This window comes from Kryptolebias marmoratus, linkage group LG6 (genome assembly GCF_001649575.2).
Source record: "Kryptolebias marmoratus isolate JLee-2015 linkage group LG6, ASM164957v2, whole genome shotgun sequence".
Classification (NCBI taxonomy): Eukaryota; Metazoa; Chordata; class Actinopteri; order Cyprinodontiformes; family Rivulidae; genus Kryptolebias; species Kryptolebias marmoratus.
This window is the reverse complement of record NC_051435.1, coordinates 15,737,772-15,758,162: the sequence shown is the minus strand read 5'-3', so window position 1 is coordinate 15,758,162 and position 20,391 is coordinate 15,737,772. Positions and strand designations below refer to the sequence as shown.

The following is a 20,391-nucleotide window of genomic DNA, read 5'->3' as shown; positions in this document are numbered from 1 at the left end:
AAAAAAAAAAAAAAAAGGAGGGGGAGGGAGGGATGGAAGAGAGGGAGGGAGCGGCGTCGAGACGATACAAGAGCTGTAGTGTCTTCACTGAAACGAGTGCGAGGGATGAGGGGAAGGGGTGGAGGGGCGGCGGGGAGGGGAGCAGGGGGGGGTCCATGTTTGACTTGAGGAGTTTAATTTAGCTTCTGGTCAGACTGAAAAAGAGAAGACGTAAAAGAGAAAGAAGCTTGCTCTCAAGTCGTAAGTACTCGCTTTGTTTTTTTTTAAATTGAGTTCCAACTACTTGGTTCTTGTTTAGCTCTGATTCATGGAGTTTAAGAGTCAGTTGTCAAGGAAACATTAAGTGAATTAGTGACATAATTAGGTCAGGGTGTATACTGTAAGCGAAGAGTGGTCTACTGCGACTGTGAGTCCACATAGTTAGCAGGCTATTGATAGAAAAATATCAGATGGAATGTAGGAACTCTTTTTTTACATTAGTCTTAATCTGGGTTTTATCATTTGAGTTTAAATACTTTTTAAAAACATAATAAAGCAAGTGAGACGTTTTGTTATGAACTGTGATTTTGACTTTATATGGTTTTCTTCGAATGTCCAGAGCTTGTGTTTTTTGTCTGGGAAAAGTGTCATTTAGTTTTATGTTTGCAGATAAGCATTCCTCAGGTTTGTACTGATCTGCCAGAGATTGTAATTATCATATGTTTTATCATAATAAAAGTGTTTTTGTTAAAAATAACATAAAATATGGAGTTTAATCAAAATAAGCAATGTTTTATTTGAATAAAAACTTACATCTACAGTAGTTTTCATGTTCTTACATCTAAATTGTGATGAATGTTATTAGTTAAGGTTATATACAGAAGTTATTAGATTTAGCATTTTATATGCCTAACCACCAAAAAATTGCTTTAAACTGAAAAACACACATTTTAAGGTGCTTTAACTTTATATTTTTATAAAAAAAAAGTTATTCAAGAGCAAAATGTAACACAGCCCAGTTAACTAGTTATACCCATTATGACCTTAATTATTAATTAAATAAACAAATGAATACAGAAGATTTATCATTCTCTTTAAAGTGTTATTAAAAAACTGAAAAATATATTAATGAATTGTTGTTCAAATCTGATAATCTTATTACCATAAAACCTTCCGCATCATCAAGTGAGTTGCAAATTATTTAGGCTTTTTTGGATTTTGTGACAAATTTATACCTAGTTCCTTAAAAGAATAGCAACAGGTTAAGCTTAGAAATAATTGCAAAAATAATTAAATTAAGCGTTGAGGTTAAAACTTCTAAAAAGCATTGGAGTGTGGAGTAAAACTCTTGTAATTTGTAATTTCACTTTTCACTTAATCTCAGATTTCTTAAGAATTTTTAAAAGAATATCAGTAACATAATGTCTGATATTCTTGAACATGAGGTTTGTTTTTAAAACTGGTTATTCCTTAAATCACGTGAACTCATAACACTGGGTCACGTCTTGAATATTTGTCATTTTGTCTCTTTCGCTCTGCTTAAAGGCTGATCATCCCTCCGCTACCCAGTGGCAGTTAGATAAATGGCTGAAGAAGTCCAAGAAAAAATCTGCCAACACTGATCAAAATCACTCACAACGCCTTCCGGGACACCAGCCCTCTCCCCACACCCAGCGAACCCCATCGCCACCCAGGTCATGGGACAGCAATCAGGAGTACAGCCCTAGCCAAAGTCCTATACCCAGCCCTCAGTTCAATTACAACCACAGCACCCCCATACCCAGCCCTGGTTACAGCTTCTGTCCTAGCCCCAGTCCATTTACCAGCACCTGTCCAAGTCCTATCCTTAGTCCAAGGCACAGCCCCGTTCCAAGCCCAGTTCCAAGTGTTTGCCCCAGTCCAGGTGGGAGTCCACAAGCCAGCCGTAGCCCAAGCCCTCTACCTAAAGATCCTCCAAGAAGCCCAAGTCCCACTTTACGTGGCCCTTCTCGGGTTCGCCACTACCTTGAGGGTCAAAGTCAGAACCAAGAACATTCCAGTTTAACAACAGCCCCTCACAGGACAAGAATTAGACCTTGGATTGCTCCATTGCCTTCTATCAATTTGAAGAGTAAGACCACAAGTAACATTCAGCATCACCCAACTCATCAGCGCAGGTCCAAGACTGGCCCCACGCAGGTCCAGGTCCAGGTCCAAAGCCAAAGCAAGCTGAAAGCTCCTGGAACTTTAACCTCTAATCAGAGTTTCAGTCACAAATCTACACCAAAGCCTACTTCACATTCAAGTGTTAAACAGCTTTCTGATGCTCCCAGAGCCAAAAACACATCAAATTTTGATCAAATCCAAAGTACTCAGTCCAACCACAAGCCACATAGCCCCAACAGATCAAAACACCCAGTGCCCTTTAGTCGTGAAATCAGAACTCCTCACAATTCTCAGTCCCAATCTACCTGTAAAGCTACTAACAATTCTGGTACTGGGTCAAACTCTAGGCCTACCCCTAATCTAATACACTGGTCTACGTTGTGGAAACCCAGAGCTTCAAACCCTGTGCGTACAAATAACTCCCAAAATGCTCAGAAGAAGCTTCAAACTAAGACGCAAGAAGTGGACCAGAGAAGAATCCATTTGACCCAAGCCGAGGAGAGAAAAGCTGAGAGAAAGGAGGACAGACATTATCACAAAAAACAACCAGGCAAACCAGCGAGAAAAGAAGACAGGAGGCTGGCGGAGGAGCAGCTACTGAGACGTCCCTGGGTCCAAAGCTCGGCTGAAGAAGAAGAAGAGGAAGAGGAGGGAGCACGAGAACAACAGGGTGGGAGAGAAGAGTCAGCAAGAGGGGAAAACGGGAGGAAAGGGGAGCAGCCAAATAAAAAGCAAACAGCTCAGGACAAAGAGAGAGCTCCTACCAACATCGAACGACACCGCCTTCCAAAGGACGCCGACTATCACAGGAGGACAAAAAAGGGGGGGAGATGTGAGGAGGACCGAGACCTCTCACCCCATCTCTCGTTACATTCTTCGACTCCTCACAAACTCTCCTCCTCGTCCTCTTCCTCGTCTTCCACCTCCTCCTCTAATTCAGACTCTGAATCTGAATATCTGCCCCAGACTGACAAAGTTTCACCAGACTCCACCACTCACAAGGGACTTACCAAGAAAGGACACCAAGCGCCGGGCAGACCTGATGCCTGCAGGCCCAAGGTGATTCACCCCAAAGGAGTAAACTCGGGTCATCCTTGCGAGGGGCAGCAAACCGCGGGGAAGCAAAAACTCTACACCCTCGTCCCGTTTGGACGGAGTGAGAAGGCGGCTCCCACTTCCCAGCGGGGGTTAAGAAACCTGGTGGTGCACATAGACCTCTGTCTTCTCAAGAGGGTCCCTGACAGCACTACAAATTCCACTGTGAAAAGACCCTCCTCTTCCTCGTCCCCGTCATTGGCCAAGGACAAGCAAAGGGACGTCATGAAACACACGCAAGTCCTTGAGACGTCAACAAAAGACAGCAAAAGGAAACGCAAGGTACACAACAAACGCGTTCACTTTCCTCCCGTGACGTGCGGTAATGAAAGATTTCAGGCATATTCACGAGGCGGAAATTGCTGCGTGTTTTACGAAACGTGTTTGTGTGTGATCAGCTGGAGAATGGTGTGGCCGACAGAGAAAGCAAGAGGAGCCTTGTTTATCCGAATGATGTCCTGAGACCAACAGAATCCCCTTCTCTTACAGCCGAGAACCTCGTAACTGAGACAACACACAATGGGTAACAATCACAGTACTTCTTGTTTGATATGATGGATGCAGGTTTAAATCACACTTAGATTTTGCCCCCTATAACGTTGCAGGTACCTGGAGGAGTACTTGGACAACAAGAGGCCACTGTCTCCCTTGTCCCCGCTGTCTCCGCTGCCCCAGAGTCCTGAGGCCACCAAGCCGACCTCCAAAACAAAGACAGCTGAGCAACACGTCCGCACCCAGAAGAGCAAAGACAAGAACAAAGGTCAAGCCGTAAAGGTGATATAAACCCCTCCTTGTTTGATCTACTCTGCTGCTTGCGTCATTTTTGGCTTATTTGAGCTCTTTCTGTGCAGCCAAAGATGGAGGTGGAGTGTGTAAAAGTATCAAAACAGCCCCAGCCACCACCCGAGTCTTCCTGGAGACCTGCTGGTCATGGAGGAGCTGTGTCCAACCATGAAATGTGAGTCCACAGAGTGCGTCTCTGCACAGCTCAAGCAAAATACACAATTTAATCATGGCCCACGGCCACAAAAAACAAACAAACAGGCAATCATGTAACTGCCTGTGTGTGTGTTTGTTTGTCTGTTAGCAAAATATCTTGTGAACCCATGCGCAAATTTTAATGAAACTCTCAGAAAGTAATCATTGAATCTGCATCTGTGACTGAACCTTTGATGTAAACCTGATTCAAAATGGCCACCACAGCTAATTGACTTTAGAAAACTCAGACATTTTTACAGAAACTGAGCTAAAATTTTGTGTGATAGTAGCTGAGATTTATCCCCATCACACACACCAAGCACAAACAAATTGTGCAACATCCTTAAAACTTTCCGTGTATTCCCTTCAACAAATGCTGTGTTTTCATTGTTTATGCATTTTTGTTTTTATCATTCTAGCTCTCAACATGCCGAGTACTACTTACATGAAGCGAAAAGGATGAAGCACCGGGCTGATGCAATGGTGAGTTGTTGATTTTTGACTGAATAATAATTTTTGGCTTTGATTTAATGCAACCGCTGAAAAAATACTCTTTAGTAAAATACTACTGTTCCCTCCTTCAAATTTGTGAAATCCAAAGACAAACTGTATAATGTACATTCAATAAGGCATGCAAACAGTAAAACTTTAGTAATATAAAACATTTGCTCCATCCAGAAAACAAAATAACTCAAAGTATGTTTTATGTACTATATATGAGTAACAGAGGGGTATCTTGTAACTTAATTGGGCCAAATAAGAAGCAGGCATTGTCACATAAATGCTTTGTATTTATTATTAATAGTAAAACTTTATAAACATTTTATTTTTATAGTTAACTTGATCATAAAATTAGAGTAAAAAAATAAAACAAATAGAAGGTGTAAGGGGCAGCTATCTTTTATTTAAGAAACAGAAGTCCATTAAAGCCTGGTTTTTGTGGAGGCGCATCAAAAACATTTCTAAAAAAACAAAACAAAAAAAAACAGTAAAAAAGTTGATGATGTTTGTCTATCTCAACAAGGTTGGAAAACCACTCAGAAGTATTGAAAGCAACAATCCACAGTCAGATTTGAATCCTACGGCTATCTTTCCCCAAGACTGGTTCACCCATCGAATATTTTTCCATGAGCATGTTGTGTAATGAGCTGTTTGTCTCACAGGAACATTGGAAATGTTGAGGATGCTTTTCACACACTGACTTTACAGTGGGAGAGGAGATTTTGTGCTGGACATGAATTTTCACAGCTAGAAGTACAAGTGAGGAGAGGTGTGAGGAAGCATCTGTCTTCAGCTCACAGCAGGCAGGCCACGATGCAGAAAGTATACTGTGGAAATACGTAGCTGTGTGCTATTACTTTGTTTAACAAGCCACTAATAGTAGCCAATGACGCTTCTTCTTTTGTTGATAACATTACTACTACATGTATCTGAAGGTATATCTGACACGCAAAAAGTCATTTAACCTCCTAAGACCTGAACTCTAGCATGGTATGCATTTTTAACTCCACTTAGTTATTTGGGCTGATTGGGACCTGACAAGTGTAAAAACAAAGATTTATTTTTTTACCTTTTATAATGCAGTCTGAGAAAAAAATGTCATATGTGGATGCAGGGTCCTAGGAGGTTAAAGCTAGCAACAAAAGAACTCAAAGGGACGGATCTCACCAGCACACGCGATTATTCACTTGCACTAAAAGCTCCAGCAGATTTTCGGATATTTCCATGAGAAGCCTGGAGCAGCTATTGCAGATGTTTGCGTTTACACATAACACCCTTCCAGAGTATTTCAGGACTTTAGTGCATCTTCAAGGCCACAAGGAGACCCAGATTAACTCCTAAACTGACCTTTCTAACATTAAGTAATGTCAAATATGTTGATTTTCTTTTATTCTTTTTTTTCCAGGTGGACAAGTTGGGCAAAGCTGTAAACTATGTTGACGCTGCTCTGTCCTTTATGGAATGTGGGAAGGCGATGGAAGAAGGGCCACTTGAGGCCAAGTCTCCATATACCATGTATTCTGAGACAGTGGAGCTGATCAGGTGAATCTCTCAGACTAATAAAGCGAGAACAGATACGAGTCATAGTACTCTCCCTGACGAAAATGTTAAGCACCTAAGCACCTAGATAGGGTGCTGGAAATGACATGAAACTGTAGTGTTGAAAGGTCATGTGACTGTACTCGGACTATTATAATATCAAACCAAATGGTTAACACTGCTGGTCCCATGTCAGTAGGGTTTGTCAAGCCCTCAGCTCTAGGGACAAGCAGTATGTTGGAATGGAGTCATTGTATCCTCTCCTGTGACAAATCGATCCACAGCTGTTGTAACAAGCCTTTGACATCCAGCAGGTTCAAGCTGGTTGTACAGATCTTTTACCAGGGAACGATTGGGGGACCTTGCTGGGCACACATGATGTGGGAGGAGAAAAACTGTACCAGGGTGCTGCCTCAGAAGGTGTCAGACATGCAGACTCAAGATGTCGCTGATCACTACCTGAAGTCTTTCCCTGTGACTCTTCACAATATGATGCTAAAAGTACAACAGACATGTCTGACAGCGGTATTAGCAGAAGTGCTCCTCTTTTCTCTGTGCTGCCATACGCATACATTATGGCCATCCATAGTAAAGCAGAACAGAGCTTCATCCCTATACAATACATGATATAACATCGATCCTCATCAGTCCATGCCTCCCAGAATAGTAGTAGTAAAATAGTGCTTAACATTGTTTTTTGCCAATGAGTGTTTTTGCACTAAAAGACAAAAGACAGTTTTACTGATAGTCATGTGTTTTAAGGTATGCGATGAGACTAAAGAGCCACTCCGGCCCTGGAGCGAGACAGGAAGACAAACAGCTGGCCGTTCTGTGGTGCGTATGTCACTGCGCCTGTTTAGGCCGCATCTAGTCTTCTTACTGAGGATGATTGGGGATCTGTGACTTGTGTTTTTGTGCCCATAGTTTCCGATGCCTTGCTCTCCTTTACTGGCAGATGTTTCGCTTAAAGAAGGATCATGCACTGAAGTACTCCAAAGTGCTGCTCGACTATTTTAAGGTACATCTGCAAAACCACAAGCCAGAGCTCTGTATAATGTTGACATTTTGGTTTGGATTAAGCCTTGTTTTGGTGTTATTACAGAGTTCCTCCAAAGTGCCTATAACCCCACCCGGTTGGAGTGACTCTGGAAAGTAAGTGGGTAATTATTAGACTAAGTATTATCCATTTGGCTCCTTTATTACAGGCACTGACACTTTACTAACTCTCATCATCACTCTGTTGAGCATGGTTTTTTTTATTATTATTATTATTATTCACAGGGGTACAAGAGAACTCTCATCTTCACTCTCACCGAATGTAAAACACCACAGAAGGGATTCACATGGTGGCAGTAACTCTGTATCTCTCATAAGCATCCCGCAACGTATCCACCAGATGGCAGCCAACCACCTGAACATCACCAACAGTGTCCTGTACAGCTACGAGTACTGGGAGGTGGCAGACAACCTCGCGAAGGAAAATAAAGGTGGGAAATGTCTACGATTTCTCAACTTATCTGCATAAAATATTGTTTAACTAGTTTCCATTTTGAGAAGTTGTAAGAATCCTGCCAATCTTTGCCGTTGCAGAGTTCTTCAACTACTTGAATACGTTGTCTGGGCCGTTGACTCTTCACAGCAGCATTGCTCACACTGTCCAATACACCAGACAGGCTCTTCAGTGGATACGCATTAGTGCCAAACTTAACTAACTCCAGCAGAGAGGATTTACTTGAACCCGTCCTGCGGCTCTTCGGGACTCATCTGCTGTGGAAGAGTCGAAACTCCGGATTTCTCTACAAACAACAGGGCATCACTGATGAATAATGCAGTGAAATGGACTTGAGTGAAATCCCACTGAGCCACAGATCCCCTTTTTAGTATGTTGGGTGCAAACCGGTCCATACTCTGTGCAAAGTCTTCTGAAGGAGAAATAAAAAAATCTTCCTTATTGTTGGAGTTGTGTGGCTGGCAAAGGTCTCTAATCATCTGCCAAATGTACTCTGGACCTCGAGGAACTAAAAAAGAAAAAAAGGCACTTTGCCCTTTTTTATATTTTTTATTTTTGGCTGGTTGTTTTCTGGCACTAAAGCATAAGGCAATGCTTTACAAAAAAGGGTGATCATGTACCACTCTAATCCAGGAACATTCACATTGTGGTTCTTACTTTTAAAGAATCTTAAAATTTTCTATTTTTGTGTTTTTTATAGTTTTGTTTTTTTTTGATAAAATGATTCGTTTTTACATGGAAAAAATAAATGGAACCTTCAAAGAATTTATCATTGTTTTTTTATGTTATGAAATATCAGTCATAATTAAGATATTTTTAAACAAACTTTTTTTAGTAAGGTAATGATGTTTGTCATTGATTATGAGACCAAATTGAAAGTTTTTTAAAAATCCTTTTCAGTTTTTTAGCTCTATTTATAAAAGATGTGCTGTTTCAGAAGCTACAAATCAACGGCAGTGCACTTTGGTGCGATGGAAAAAAGTATTTTAGTTTTAAGATAAATTAAAAGCTTCAATTGTCTTGTTATGTTATCCTGTTAGAGTTGAAAGCTCTCAAACAATCTTAATATTAGCAGGAAAATATCATGCCGATTTGCGCCCTCTCAGTAATGTCAAAATCCCATTGGTGCAGGTGTTATGAGTTTATAAAGATCAGAAATATGGCCAAAAACAAACAAAATAAGATGTCGGACACCCAAAAGTTAAAACCATCTGTAGAATCTTTTGTAACAACAAGGCACATAAAACAAGTATTATACAATCCATTAAATGAATAACTTTAATTTAAAAGTTATTCAAGCTTACAAATATCATTAAGAAATAATGGAATATAAGGGGCAATTTAAAAGAAAACACAAAAAAGTAGATAAATGCAGTTAGTTACCAGATATACAGTGATGTTTTGAATAGTTTATACCAACTATGAGTACATAAATACAATAAGAACGCCTCAAATGGAGTCACTCTCATCAGTGTGATGAGAATTTCTGAAAGATGTCACCATTTTCATGCCTTTTTATTCAGCTATTTTGATGCAACTTGGTGCTTTCATGTATCAAACTAATACTAGAAAATGATTTTTGGAATAGTTTTCCACCTCTGGTTTGATTTCTACTTTATACTGAAACACACACACTTAAAATTCCCATTAAATTGGAGTACACCGTGTTAGCTTATTTTGACATCTGTAAGGAATTATGCACTTGCTTAATCATTTCTCAAATCAAGTCTTTGTTAAAGAAAACAAAAAATGGGTTGAAGCTATGAGAATTCGCCCTCTTGTATTGACTAAAGGAAGCGGTAGAAGATGTCAACAGGTTCCTTCAAATATGAATAACACACACACACACACACACACACACAAGTGGTGTGTCAGAGCCAGACTCATGAGTCAGTCCAATTGCTCAGAGATCACTGTAACCACCACCTACTGCACCAACACAGACGTAGCAGCATCAGATGTCTGGTACCATAGCAACAGAGACCAACCAATAAGAGGAGTCTTTGGGGCAGAATCAACAGCAGCATCATGGCTTTTTAGATTATATATAAAATACGGCTCTGCAGTTCCAGATTTGACTGTTTTTACTTCTTTGAAAAACTACAAACTCCTCTAAAGCCAAAATGCGGTTGAGATAAATAATGATAATAATAATAAAGAGGTAAAAATACTAGACGTTTACAATTTATCCCCTGCTGTCAGAGAGCCAATAGATCACGTGTCCAAAACAAATCGGGCTCAGGAGAGACTGAGCAGCTTTACGTTGCAGCATTATTTTTTATTTGTTTGTTTTTAATAACTCACGGCGTCTCGTTTGGAAAACGCGCACGAATTATCTTTTGTTTATTTAAAAAAATACCGAATATTAGTTGTCACGGTGAAGCTGCTCCTGGCTCGTTCCAGCCGCACGTGCCTCTGCGTCACACAGCGGTTCTGCTGGCCTCGCGACAAAATCTGAGCGGTGCCGTCTGGGGACAACGGCGCTCCAAGTCAGGCACGCTAGGGAAACAAACAAACAAAAAAATACACTCTGGACCAGACTGACTGATTGGAGGAAAGCAGACGGAAACGTCGCGAGCACAAAGCTTTTATCTGTACACTGAAGAATCGCCGACAAACAAGCAGCAAAAAAAAACAAAAAAAAAAACAGTTAGCTTGTTTCGAGAACAAACAGTCTTGTTGCACCTAATGCAACTGTGTAGACTGAAACTGTACAAGGGCTTCCATGAACCACTGTGGTATTTTCCAAAAGGCATTTACCCACTTGTCCGCGCAGTGGCAGTGTTAGTACACAACTTGAAGTTGAAAACAAGAAGCCGGCGGGATGACAAAAAACAAGCTAGAAATAAGGCGCTTCACATTTGCGGAAATTGGGCGTATCTTGCCTTTCAAAATAAGATAGAACGCGTGCTGTAACGCAAATATGTATTGCGGCAGGCTAGAGTAAAGCAGTCAAATGTGTGAAAATTCATCGTTAAGCTTCTGAATTCTTGACCCCAAGTGTAATATATGTAGTTTTACTTATTTCTCTGTAACGTTGCTCCATCAGTCAAGTGTTAAACGAAGGCTTTCTAAAAAAAAAAAAAAGGGGGGGGGGTTATTTTGAAATAACTACACCGGAAGTTTTAGTTGTTGCCTCGCTAGCTTTGACACCAGCGAGAGAGAGAGAGGGAGAGAGAGAGAGAGAGAGAGAGAGAGAAGAGAAGAGAAGGTAAATGGATCAGGCGGTTGAAATGGAGAGCGAAAGGACTGGGAGCAAAAATGTTCAAGAGACATGGCGTGGCTGCATGACACAATAAAGGAACCTCGCCTCGCTGAAAGGACTTCTCTGGACAACGAAGTCGAGGCCTTGGCATCGAGCTGCCTGACTGGAAGCCTTTTCATTTCGCTCTGCTTTGGTCTTCCCTCGTTCAACCCAAGCAGAGAGAGCACCCAGCGTTTCTGCCGAGCAGGATCTGCAGGGTCTGTGACCAGCAGCCTCGTCTGACAGCTTTAGAGGTAATAAAAAAAATTAGACTAGGGACTTCTGGCGAACGGCCACTCGCTCGGCGCCTGTTGTTTGTTTACTATTAGCACCGCGCTTAAATCTCAAGTTGCTCAGCCATACACCCCGTTCATTGTTTCCTAGCTTAATTTTGGCCAGCGTGTTAGCAAGTGCGACTGAAAACACTTCCACTGGTCCCCATTGAACTGCCATGGTTCCCACACAGTGGCGCAGCGACATGCAGGATTATGAAATGATTAGAAGGAGCTAGGCTAATGTTAGCTGACCACATGGGACCGTGTTGTTGTTGTGACCTACCTGTCAGTGGGTGAAAGTCTGCCCAGGCATGTCTTCCTAACAACAAACCTGTTCCGTTAGGCCAACCAAAGCCTTAACATTTGCTCCGAATTAATGCAAAATCCATATATACAGTTTATTGCATGACAGTCTTATCAAATGGCAACAGTGGCAGTCTGTAATGTGCCACCTGGCTGGCTCAGAAAGTTTCATAAACAAGCAAAAAAACTAAAGTTAAAGATTTTAGGCTTCCCTAGAGTGTGTTAATGTAATAGCAGATACCTTTCTGGTGAGCTGGTGGGGATTTCCTGGATGCACTTATAAACTTTTAAGTCGTTTTAGCTCGGCACCTGAGTGGCTTTTTGACTTGTGTCCAAAGTGTGTTGAGGTTTCCTTTCTGCTTCCAGGAAGCTCAGTATGAGTCGAGATGGCTGGATGAGGAAGAAAGCCAATACCAGCGATGACAATGGTTGGGCTGAAAGGGTGAGTAGGGTGCCTGTACAACCGCGAGAGCTCCACAAAGCACACAAACAATCATAAGCATGATGCTGTGGGTTTCTGGAGTGTGTGCCTTAGCTGGAAACTGAATGTTTCTCTCCGTGTTCTCCTCTCGCCCTCGTTCACATTCATTTTACCATATAAGAACTGTAAGGACGCAGCAGTACTTGCTTGTGTAATGAAGTACAGAAAAAAAACTAACTCTGAATTTAAAGGTGTAGTGTAAGTCATTATAGCAGTAGTTATGTTACAGATAGATTCAGATTATAATGAACACATTACTAAACTAAAGGACATATGTTGTAACACTGTAATGGAATATCTTGTGATGGAATGTGTTGCATAAGTTTATTAGAAATCATCTAGTTTTATGTATTAGTGTTTATATATAATGCCTAGACAATGTCTTTAAGATGTTGTGGTTGCATTCAATCGCAGTTTTTGGACCATGTAAATTTTCCAAATAGGGTTTCTCATTTTTAACTGTTTTAGTTTTTGTTTTCATGCAGGGCGGCTATATGGCTGCCAAGGTCTCGAAGCTGGATGAGCAGTTTAAACTTGATGCGCCCAGAGAAAAGCAGAAGGAAGGCACGTGCTCCAGCATCTTCAGTGGCGTGGCGATTTACGTCAATGGCTACACGGGTAACATTCTGCACGTGCGCACACACGCTCCTTTTATGTAGTTTCTCACTTAATCTTTTAGAGCAGAAAAGCAGAAAGCATTTTCAGGGTCTGACTCAGAGGAGCACTTGAAGAAAAACAAGTATTCTGCGTGCCGTTTCTAATTTCTCTGTTAAACTGATGCGAGGCATGTGTTTAAAATGGTGCTTCAACAGTTCCAGTTGAATAGAACAATGATAAGGAACATTAATCCAGTCGAACGGAGAGGGTTCTCTAAAAAAGAACAAACACCTGTCAGTCATTTCGCACGGGAGATGCTCAGCTACAGTAGCCTGAATGTGCAGACAAAGAAAGTGAGTGTGTGTGATTTATAAAATGCTCTTTTAAAGTGAGTTGATGCATGTTGACACTGAGGAACAAGACAGTTCTGCATCCTGATGAGTTGACAATCTTTAACGTGTTAATATGCACGTCAGGATGCTGCTGGAAGCTTTCTGAATGGCTCAGATCTCGGCTATGCAGACTTTTCTGAATCAGAGCAATCTGATCTGTCCAGTTTTACCAACTTCCTCTTATAGTCTAAAAACATGCCTGTTTGAATTGTTGATTCCACATTGACCTTAGGAGTGTGTGTGTGTGTGTGTGTGCATGCGTGCAACTGGTGATCTGTGCCCTGCTAAATACTAAATGGGATTAAGTGAGTCTGGAAAACAAACTAATGCCTCGCCGTTTTATTGTTATGATCAGAGCCAAGTGCAGATGAACTCCGCAGGCTGATGATGCTGCATGGAGGTCAGTTCCACATCTATTACTCGCGCTCTAAGACCACCCACATCATCGCCAACAACTTGCCCAACTGCAAAATTAAGGAGCTCAAAGGGGAAAAGGTTATCAGGCCAGAGTGGATCACTGACAGGTGTGTTAATTAATTGTGTGTTAATTCGGTTTTATATCTGTACAATGTTAATTTCAAATCCCTCATTGTTGTTTTGAATACAGTATCAAGGCTGGGTGCCTCCTGTCGTACCTAAAATACCAGCTGTACGCGAAACAGAAGAACACGCTCTTCCCCGGCATGATCCTGCGCCACAACGCAGAGATTGCAGGATCGAGTCACTGTCCCCTTCAGCCGAATGTTCATCAAAAGCTCCATTTGCCTCCGCGGAACACTGAGCTCTCTGTTCCCCGCGGCGGAGGGTCCTCATCCAGCTGTAGGAACAACTCCATCCCTGTCCCCGTCCGCAGTGACGCTGACCCGCAGTCCGCCCAGAATAGTTTTAAAGTTCGCTTGGTTAACCCCACACCGAGTCATTCGGAGTCCAGTCAGCTTGCAGACTCTCGACACAGCAGATCTTCACTCTCTAACCAATGCAACACAAAGCACCCACACAGATCTCCGCAGTCTTCTCACCTGCACGGAGAAGAATTAAAAATGTGAGTGTTCAATGAAAAGTTTTATAATTTTTCTGTCTTATTATTCACTCACAGATTTAGAAAAATCAAAGCTTATGTGAACTTATTTCCTTTTTTGTCTATTTTATCATAGAAATGGACTACTGCAGACCTCATTGGATATCACGAGCCATTCCAAAAGGAATGAAATGCAAGAGTGTAGAGAAGATGATTTTTGTCCTGCAGGGGTTTCAAAGGGGGTGAAGGAAGCCCCCCTAACCAATGGACATGCTCATCTTTTTAATGGTGCCTTAAAGTCAGAGGACTTGTCTCTTGTTACAGATCCATTCTCCTCTCACAGGGACATGTCCAAATGTAAAATAAAAAGATCAACAGATAAACCTCACAGTCCTCCAAAACAGACAAATGCAGACCCATATGAGTTCCCCCCCAGCCCTCCAAAACAATCTGACCTCCCGCCTGGGTTTCTAGAGCAATCCTGCACACCCGGAGCCAAAGGCCATAAATCTCCGCCACCCACCTCTCACGAGGCTTTAAAAGCCAACGAAATCCAGCTCCTGCCTAAACGTCTCCACCTTCACACTCAGGTCGAAACCATTTCTGAGCAGACCCATCCGTCCCTTTCACCCTGTTCTACTTTGCAGCCCTCAGTTAGACTGAACGGAAGTCACCGCGATGCCTTCACGTCCGACCCAGCGTTCCTCAGCGCGACCTCTGCGACAGCCAAACCCGATCCGCCCACCAACAAGACCTCAACTAAGACCTCAGAGCTGCTGCTGGAACAGACGGGCGGCCTGATCTCGGAGTACTACTCCCACTCCCGTTTGCACCAGATCTCCACGTGGAGGGTTGGCTTTTCGGAGTACGTCAATGAGCTGCACAGCAAACGGAAGGGCACAGGGAGCACCTCTTACCCCGGCAAAGATCGACTCAAGAAGTCTATAGCTCAACGATCTACAGACGGTCAGGGTAGGAAGGGGGGGCCTTAATGGTTTATTTATTATCAATGCATCTGCTTGTTCTGCTGTGAAATGTCTCATAATGGAAAAAAGTAGCAAGTTTTGCATGTTTAAATTAGAACACACAATGAAGGAATGAAAATGCCACAATTAGAATTCTGTTTGTTTGTTTTTTTGAGCTCCAGAAGTGTCCACTGATGACTTGATATGTTTGTTTGTTTCAGGTACATCAGCACCAGGCAGCATTAAATCTTGTATCCTCCACGTGGATATGGACTGTTTTTTTGTGTCTGTCGGGATCAGGCACAGACCGGAGCTTAAAGGCAAGACACTTTTTATGTGTTTAGATGTGCAGGTATACTGTCTGTAAAACATTTGTTCATGTGAAACCTCATGGATTGGCAGACATTACTAAAACTGGTTGCTGCTCCTGGTTGAACTGCTGGTTTTTCCCCGCAGGGAAGCCTGTTGCTGTCACCAGTAACCGTGGACTGGGCAGAGTCCCCGCAAGACCTGGAACTAACCTGCAGGTGGAGCAGGAGTACTACCAGAGAAGATGTCTTCAACCTCAGCCAGGTGGGTTTTTTTTTTTGTCTAACCAGCCAGTCATGGAGCATCTTGACACTGACAGAGCCACCGACATGTCTAAATTAAGTTTAATTCACTTTACGTTTGCTGCTTATCAGAAAGAGCGGATGATGACCTGCCTGGTACTCCCTCGCAAGACACGCCTGAGTCCTTTGACACCAGTACAGACCAGGAGGCTGCCGCTCTCTCAATGGCAGAGATTGCATCGTGCAGTTATGAGGCTAGGTAAGATATAAACACACATTATGACTGTTCTAAACAAGGAGAAGTGTACATATTTTGTATTTATTTATTTATTTTCTTGCAGGCAAGCAGGGGTGAGGAACGGCATGTTTTTTGGCAAAGCAAAACAGCTGTGTCCCTCATTGCAGTCAGTCCCTTATGATTTTGAAGCCTACAAAGAAGTGGGTCTGAACCTGTATGAGATTCTGGCGAGGTAGGACGGCTGAGAGCTTTCTGTCGCTTGCTTTTTGCTTTCTGTTTACTTGGTAACGTCTTCTTTGTAGTTACACCCATGACATTGAGGCTCTCAGCTGTGATGAAGCGTTGGTAGATGCTTCTGCTCTGCTGGCTGAGGTCGGTGTCAGCCCGGAGGATTTAGCCAAAGCCATCAGAGCAGACATCGAGGAGAAAACGGGATGCTGCGCTTCGGTGGGAATGGGTGAGCCAGTGTTCGCCTCACGCTGTAAAATGCTCCAAGGCAGCATCAGTCATGTCTAATCAAACTCTGATCCGCTCAGGGTCTAACATCCTGTTGGCTCGACTGGCAACCCGTAAGGCCAAGCCCAACGGGCAGCACTTCCTTAAGTATGAAGAAGTGGACGATTTTATCAGGGACCTTCCAGTGACCAGTTTACCAGGTATTTACACCGCATTGCATTCTGATCGTGGCCACTATTAAGTGTTTGTTATCACGAAGGTGATTAATTATTTGATTTTAATAATATTCTAATTTCTTTTCTTAGGTGTTGGACATGTTATGGCTAAAAAACTTGCTGGCATGGGTGTGAAGTCATGTGGGGAGCTCCAGCAAGTGTCTTTGTCTCAGCTGCAGAAAAAGTTTGGGCCCCGGACTGGACAAACTCTGTTCCGCTTCTGTAGGGGTTTGGATGACCGGCCCGTCCGCTTTGAGAAGGAAAGAAAATCGGTCTCCGCTGAGATGAACTACAACATCCGCTTCACCACGGTCAGAGCTGCTGCGTGTACGTTTATCACGCGTCTGTTTCGTAGCAGTTGTCTTTTCTAAGCTCCCTGTTTTAAAACTCACCAGGCCGATGAGGCAGAGTGTTTTCTGACCAATTTATCGATGGAGGTGCAACGGCGTTTACAAGAAGCTGGACTGCGGGGTCGGAGAGTCACCCTTAAGGTCATGGTTCGCAAGGTTGGAGCACCTCTGGAACCGGCAAAATATGGAGGACATGGCATATGCGATAATCTAGCCAGGTTAGAAACAATGTCAACTATATATGTTGTATGCTATTGAATGAAATGAAAGGAGAGAAATGTTTATTTTTGATTTCTCTCTTTTTGACAGGACTGTGATGCTCGCTCAGTGCACCGACAGTGGTCAGCTCATCGCCTCTGCTGTCATAAAGCTGTTCCATGCCATGAAGCTGCAGGTCAGGGACTTGAGAGGCATTGGCATTCAGGTTCAGCTTCTTGAGGGAAATCAGCCTGTCACACAGGACTGCCGGGGTCCTCGGTCACGCTCCATCAAAGAGATGTTGTTAGGCCAGGGACTGAGTTCCAGGTCCGATAACAAAGGTCTGCTTGGTCTCCGTCATTCAGTTTTTTTCCCGTCATTGGCATCTAGAAACCAGATTAAGTCTTTGATAACTGTTACAAATGTTGCAGACACTCGCCACGATCCAGCAGTTCCTCCAGGTGGCTCGTCACCGCAGCCTTTGACACCTGCTGAGCCAGTTCCAGGAACAAGCAAAGACCATCCAGAGTGCAGAAAAACACCGAAACATTCCCGGACACGTCTCAACTTCAGCATTGAAATTCCATCCCCTTCACAGGTAAGTCATGGAAAGAACTGCCTGATAAATGAGTGATCAGAAACACAAGTTTATTACTGAGGTTTTTTGTTTTATGTTGATAATGTAGCCGATGTGAGTATATGCTTATTCTGTATCTCTATTTTCTCTGTTTATATAAGTTTTTTTTTTCTACCTAAAGGCAATTTTTCTTTTATAAGTTTTAAATTCTGATGTGTGCTGAAAATATTTACACTTCTACTTTATTGTGAGATCAATAAAGTATCTCTCTTCCTGTCTTTTAACATATATTATGTTTCTGAATGGTCTGTAAGGTGGATCAGTCTGTCCTGGAGGCCCTTCCTGCAGAGCTGAGGGAGCAAGTGGAACAGTCGTGGTCTAAAAGAGATGAGAGGCCAAAGAGCTGCCATTCTCCTGATTTGTACCTTTCCTCACCCGATCCTCGTTCGGCGTCCCCTCCTCATCCCGTGCCGTACACCCCACCTGCGGGAACGTTGGTTCTGCAGATTCCAAACCAGCCTGATAGTCCAGGAATCGTACTGGAATTACCTAGCTTCTCACAGGTACAACTGCAGGTGTTTGAGATTAAAATTTTCATGTTTTTTTTGGCTCAAAGTTTACAACACAATCAAGTGGGAAAATCTGAGCTACAGCACCAACAGAGTAGCTAAGATGTTAAGATATCAGGGCAGTTCGAGTCTCACTTTGATGCTTCCATCGAAAGCAAGAATGGCATAAATCCAGTTACTTCATATTTGTCTAAATGTTGGCGAGAATAGTTTTGTTTGTGTGGTGCTGTGGGAAATTGTAAGACGTATGAGAATTCATTCAAAACCTGTAACGGACAAGCACAAGGTTTTACTGACTGAGGTCACAGTCTGCCTTTACAAAAACTGAAGTAAAATGAAGGTGTTTATTCAGGTTAGACTCGGTGCTCGTGACTAATAAAGAAAAGCTACGACTTTTAAAAGTAATCTGCTTCTGCACCCCGACTGCAGGTTGATCCTGACGTATTCGCTGCGCTTCCCAAAGAGCTACAGGAAGAATTGAAGTCTGCCTACAACCGTGCAGCAAGTGTCCAACCCCAGGTAAAAACAGGTGAGTCGACAGCTGAATGCCTTTCAGTTTTACCACCATGCTCCTCACTCTGACCCAGTTTTTGTTGTTGTTTTTATTACCTACAGTGGAGCAGAAGAATCCACTGCTGCAGCTAAAACAGCCGGGGGTAGGGAATGGTATTGGTCGGGTGAAGCGGCCCTACAAGAGGAAGAATGGAGTCAGTCCTCTTAAAAAAGGAACTTCACCCCTGAAGAGGCGTCAGGTGACAAACATTCCGGCCAAAACTGCACCACCTCCTGGAAAACCCCAAGAACTAATGAATGTACCAAAGGTGAGTCTGTGCATGATACGAACCATTAGGTTGATGTTTTTGTTGTTCTGTTCTCATAATTTAAAGTAAAACATGTCCAGCAGTTTAAAAGTTGTTGAATATTTTCCTGTTTTTTTTTTTTTTTTTTTTTTCAATTCTCAGACTGAAAACAATCCCTCCACCTCAAAACAAGAGATCCCAGCATCTGTGACTAAATCGGTTCCTCGTCCCGTCCCGGCGCTGGCTGGAGCCTGTGACCTGACCGACATCAAAACCCTCCTGAGGGAGTGGGTCACCACAATAACAGGTACAAGTTCAGGAGCGGCTGGCTTACGTCGGCACGTGCCGTGGTTTTAAAATGTCTCGCTTTTGATTAGACCCCATGGAGGAGGACGTCCTGCAGGTGGTGAAATACTGCACTGATCTGATCGAAGACAAAGATCTGGAGAAGTTGGATTTGATCATAAAATACATGAAAAGGTCAGTTGTGCGCAGTTTGGTCGAGCCTAACCCCCGTCGTTTGTTAGCTGAACTGGTTTTGAGCTGAACTTCTCCTCGCAGGATCATGCAGCAGTCGGTGGAGTCTGTTTGGAGCATGGCATTTGACTTCATCTTGGACAACGTGCAGGTGGTCGTGCAGCAGATTTACGGTAGCATCCTGAAGATAACATAAATCGAAGGGGAGAGCGTCAAAGTTCTTACAAGGTCATCTACGAAGCAAATCATGACATCTGCGTCACATTTTTTTTTTTTTTTTTTTTCTCCATTGTGTTTTCACCACAACTTGTTGGTGTTCACTGTGGTAACAAATAATCATCCTATAAATGCAGACAGTCTGAAAAGGAGCCATAACAAGATTTGATAAAAAACAAACAAACACGTGCATCATTTTTTTGTACTTTTTTAATGTACAAGCAATCCAAACTGAAGAGCAATAAAGGTTTTCAATGTCTACTCACAACCCAAATTTGCAAAAATCACACATTTGTTTACTTCTGTTTGATTTCTTACCTATTTTTTATACATCTATTGCAGTCAGGCCTTGTAATATTTACAACTTTTGTTGTCTTTTCAGTTCTGACATTTCAGTTGACTCACCTCTCGGTTGTAATATAAAGAAAATGTCAGTTCAAGCATCAGGTAACCTGGTAGCAACTCCTCATGCATTAATCGAGCTCAGAAATCCTTTTTTTTTTGTTTGTTTGTGTCCATTGGTGCTCTCATCTCCAGCACTTAATCTGTGAATTACCTGCAGCTGCTGTGCACAGTTGTATCTTTTTCTCTTTCCAAAAAAAAAAAAAGAAAGAAAAAAAAAAAAGTGCCAAACTTTGTTCTTGTAAAATGTAAATAATGTTTTGAGAGATCTTTGTCAAATGTTTTAAAAAGAATTGTATGTGGAGGATTTGCCTCTTGTA

General features: G+C 42.5%; 2 protein-coding genes across 3 annotated transcripts in view; both read left to right on the top strand.

The window, feature by feature from the left end:
- Positions 1-8,512, top strand: part of aff3 (AF4/FMR2 family, member 3) — a 17,572-nt gene extending 9,060 nt beyond the window's left edge. The window contains exons 9-19 of one of the 2 annotated variants that reach the window (XM_017410134.3): positions 1,525-3,501; positions 3,618-3,742; positions 3,825-3,993; positions 4,071-4,177; positions 4,617-4,680; positions 6,104-6,240; positions 7,000-7,071; positions 7,162-7,255; positions 7,340-7,389; positions 7,519-7,724; positions 7,828-8,512. In XM_017410134.3, coding sequence (XP_017265623.1) covers positions 1,525-3,501; positions 3,618-3,742; positions 3,825-3,993; positions 4,071-4,177; positions 4,617-4,680; positions 6,104-6,240; positions 7,000-7,071; positions 7,162-7,255; positions 7,340-7,389; positions 7,519-7,724; positions 7,828-7,949 — 3,123 coding nt within the window. In that variant the 3' untranslated portion in view covers positions 7,950-8,512. Of the gene's footprint in view, positions 1-1,524; positions 3,502-3,617; positions 3,743-3,824; positions 3,994-4,070; positions 4,178-4,616; positions 4,681-6,103; positions 6,241-6,999; positions 7,072-7,161; positions 7,256-7,339; positions 7,398-7,518; positions 7,725-7,827 lie in introns of those variants that run through there. The other variant, XM_037976095.1, reaches the window with a different exon arrangement.
- Positions 8,513-10,907: 2,395 nt separating this feature from the next.
- rev1 (REV1 DNA directed polymerase) lies at positions 10,908-20,327 on the top strand. The gene is made up of 22 exons (XM_017410353.3): positions 10,908-11,245; positions 11,936-12,011; positions 12,536-12,668; positions 13,395-13,563; positions 13,647-14,081; positions 14,194-15,029; positions 15,244-15,342; positions 15,479-15,595; positions 15,706-15,832; positions 15,915-16,043; positions 16,114-16,268; positions 16,348-16,467; positions 16,573-16,793; positions 16,878-17,050; positions 17,142-17,371; positions 17,462-17,628; positions 17,922-18,170; positions 18,606-18,705; positions 18,792-18,997; positions 19,139-19,283; positions 19,354-19,456; positions 19,538-20,327. The coding sequence occupies exons 2-22, from the start codon at positions 11,946-11,948 to the stop codon at positions 19,647-19,649; spliced, it is 4,092 nt and encodes a 1,363-aa protein (XP_017265842.1). The 5' UTR covers positions 10,908-11,245; positions 11,936-11,945; the 3' UTR covers positions 19,650-20,327.
- The last annotated feature ends 64 nt before the right edge of the window (positions 20,328-20,391 follow it).

Bases quoted from the DNA above. Each gene is read 5' to 3' on its own strand.
- rev1 (XM_017410353.3), top strand. From the start codon at position 11,946: ATGAGTCGAGATGGCTGGATGAGGAAGAAAGCCAATACCAGCGATGAC. The intron at 17,629-17,921 runs GTAAGTCATGGA...ATGGTCTGTAAG, and splicing joins AAATTCCATCCCCTTCACAG to GTGGATCAGTCTGTCCTGGA. The intron at 19,284-19,353 runs GTACAAGTTCAG...GCTTTTGATTAG, and splicing joins GTGGGTCACCACAATAACAG to ACCCCATGGAGGAGGACGTC.